Below are 2,456 nucleotides of genomic sequence, written 5' to 3' on the forward strand. Positions count from 1 at the left end.
CTACAGGGACGATGCAGCGGATACAGAGTGAAAAGAACATCCTGGATGAACCAGACTCTCCTCTAGAGGTCAGTTAAATAATGTAGTTTCTTCTCTATGACTTACTTTCTCTTTAGTGTTTAGTTGCAGTGCTAGGGAATTTATTAACGCTGTTTCAGCATTTTCAGAACCATGACCATAATCCTATTTCCTACTGTACATGCACATTGATGACTGTTATATTATTTTACACGCACGCCACTTAAAGTTACCTGTACTTTGTGCTAAAGCAGACTGATATCTTCCTTAGAGGTCAAACTGCTTTCAACTTATTTTCATACAAATTATTTTTAAATGTTTTCTATCGATCCTTTCCATGGCGACATTGCTTTGACTCTGTAATTTGGCTTTGGCGTGAGCCTTTGTGTCAGTATTTGGTCTCAGTGAATTCCCAGGTGTCTCTTGTATTGAAATATTTTAATTTTATTATATTTTTCCAGATTGAGCATGCACGTTTTTACCGAGTGCTTATTGTAGAAAACGTTTGCACTACTGTTGGCCATTTGGAAGACTTTCCTTATTTCAAGACCTCGGACAGCGAGTTTTATAGTCTCTGCTTGGTCTCATTCATGCCCTCATTTTCAGGCCTACCACTTTAATTTAGTATTTTTTTCTGCTTTTAGTCAGATGTGGTTCATGCTTTTATAGACACCTTATGGCTGAAGATGCAAGCAAAACTGAGACATAATAACCATAAACTGTTTGAAGTGGCGGCTCGCCGTTTGGCAGGTGGATCATATTACCTGTACGGCTTTTATAACTTTATTTCAAGTTACACTTTGCTAGCAGTACGTCTGCTGGACTGATTAATTCATGTTGATATTCTGCAGTGTTGTATTATGGACTCTTAGGGCCGCTGTTGACCGGAGTGTGCATGGCTGAGAGTAGGGCTGTAGCTGCACCTCCTATTTAACATCACCATAATGAAGAGAGAACACGACGGGAAAGAAGCGACTTTCTGGATATGTAGAAGATCTGATTAACGACACGACGACCTCCAGCACTATTGTTTTCACTGTTTGGATTATACAACTGCGAAATTGATGTTTGTCACCGGGATTGATTTCAGTTAATGGGATATATAATCGGATGTTACACGTTTCTGAGAAAATACTCGGATAGAACAATGAAAGGACAAGCGCTGTTGTTCATTGGTCTCCTTTCGCTCGGCTCGGTAATGGGGCAGGCCAGCTACACAATACCGGAGGAAATGGCGAAAGGTTCTTTAGTCGGTAATATAGCACAAGATTTAGGTTTAGATACCAAACGTTTGGCTTCTGGCAAAGCTCGACTCTATACCCGAGACAACGACGAGTACATCAAGCTGAACAGAGAGAGAGGAGTCCTTCTTGTTAAAGAGAGAATCGACAGAGAGGTGCTCTGCAGACAAACGACGCCTTGTGCTTTACATTTTCAGATTATTTTGGAGAATCCTATGGAATTTTACAGTGTAACAGTCGGGATCATAGATATCAATGATAATGTCCCAACATTTGAAGAAACGGAAATAAAATTCAAAATAAGTGAGTCAACGATAACCGGGGCAAAATTTGTGCTGGAAAGGGCTGTGGATCTTGATGTTGGAATTAATGGTGTTCATAGTTACGAATTAAGGCCAACCGATAATTTTGCTTTAAAACTGCAGCATAACGCTGAAGGAAATAAAAACGTTGAGATGGTGCTTAAGACGCCTTTAGACAGAGAGAAAACTGAACAGATATCTCTTGTGTTAACGGCTGTAGATGGAGGAGAGCCGCAGATGTCAGGAACAATGCTGATTGTCATTACAGTTTTAGACGCTAACGATAACGCCCCCGTTTTTACACAGCCAACACACAAGGCCACAGTTTATGAAAATTCACCTAAAGGCACAATTGTTGCCACTGTAACAGCCTCCGATGCAGATCAGGGCTCCAACGGTAAAATAACGTATTCAATCACAAATACGTTAGAAAATGTAAGGAAAGTATTTAAAATAAACAGGGAAACTGGCGAGGTTACTTTAATTGGAAATATTGACTTTGAAGACTCGCAACATTTTGAATTAAATGTGCGTGCTAGTGACAACGGAGGACTTACAGACTCTAGTAAATTGATTGTTGATTTACAAGATGTAAACGACAACAAGCCTGAAATAAACATAATGTCGAAGTCAAATGTGATATCAGAGGATGCCAAACACAATACTGTTGTTACAATGATAAATATTGAGGACAAGGACTCAGAAGAAAACGGAATAGTGCAATGTTTTATTAACGAAAATGTACCATTCGTTTTAAAATCATCAACCAATAATTTCTATAGTTTGTTGACAGACAGTGATTTAGACAGAGATATATCCTCTGAGTATAATATAACTGTGACCTGCTCTGATGAGGGAGTGCCCTCCCTCTCCAGCAGCGTCACTCTCACCTTAC

The 2,456-nt window shown here is 39.6% G+C and overlaps 2 protein-coding genes across 6 annotated transcripts in view; both read left to right on the top strand.

The window, feature by feature from the left end:
• LOC117951263 (protocadherin beta-16-like) overlaps nt 1-2,456 on the top strand; it is a 122,438-nt gene that overhangs the window by 3,317 nt on the left and 116,665 nt on the right. Inside the window, exon 3 of one of the 5 annotated variants that reach the window (XM_034882892.1) lies at nt 7-107. The exons of the other annotated variants lie outside the window; for them this stretch is intronic. Within the exon in view, the coding sequence (XP_034738783.1) occupies nt 7-77 (71 nt within the window). The 3' untranslated portion in view covers nt 78-107. Of the gene's footprint in view, nt 1-6; nt 108-2,456 lie in introns of those variants that run through there. 5 annotated transcript variants of the gene reach the window in all.
• LOC117952252 (protocadherin beta-1-like) lies at nt 762-2,452 on the top strand (the record flags this gene model as incomplete). Its single annotated transcript, XM_034884402.1, has 1 exon — nt 762-2,452. A coding segment is annotated over exon 1 (1,341 nt), but the record flags the coding sequence as incomplete, so codon positions are not given.

The sequence above is a fragment of the Etheostoma cragini genome, chromosome 10 (assembly GCF_013103735.1).
Source record: "Etheostoma cragini isolate CJK2018 chromosome 10, CSU_Ecrag_1.0, whole genome shotgun sequence".
Taxonomy (NCBI): Eukaryota; Metazoa; Chordata; class Actinopteri; order Perciformes; family Percidae; genus Etheostoma; species Etheostoma cragini.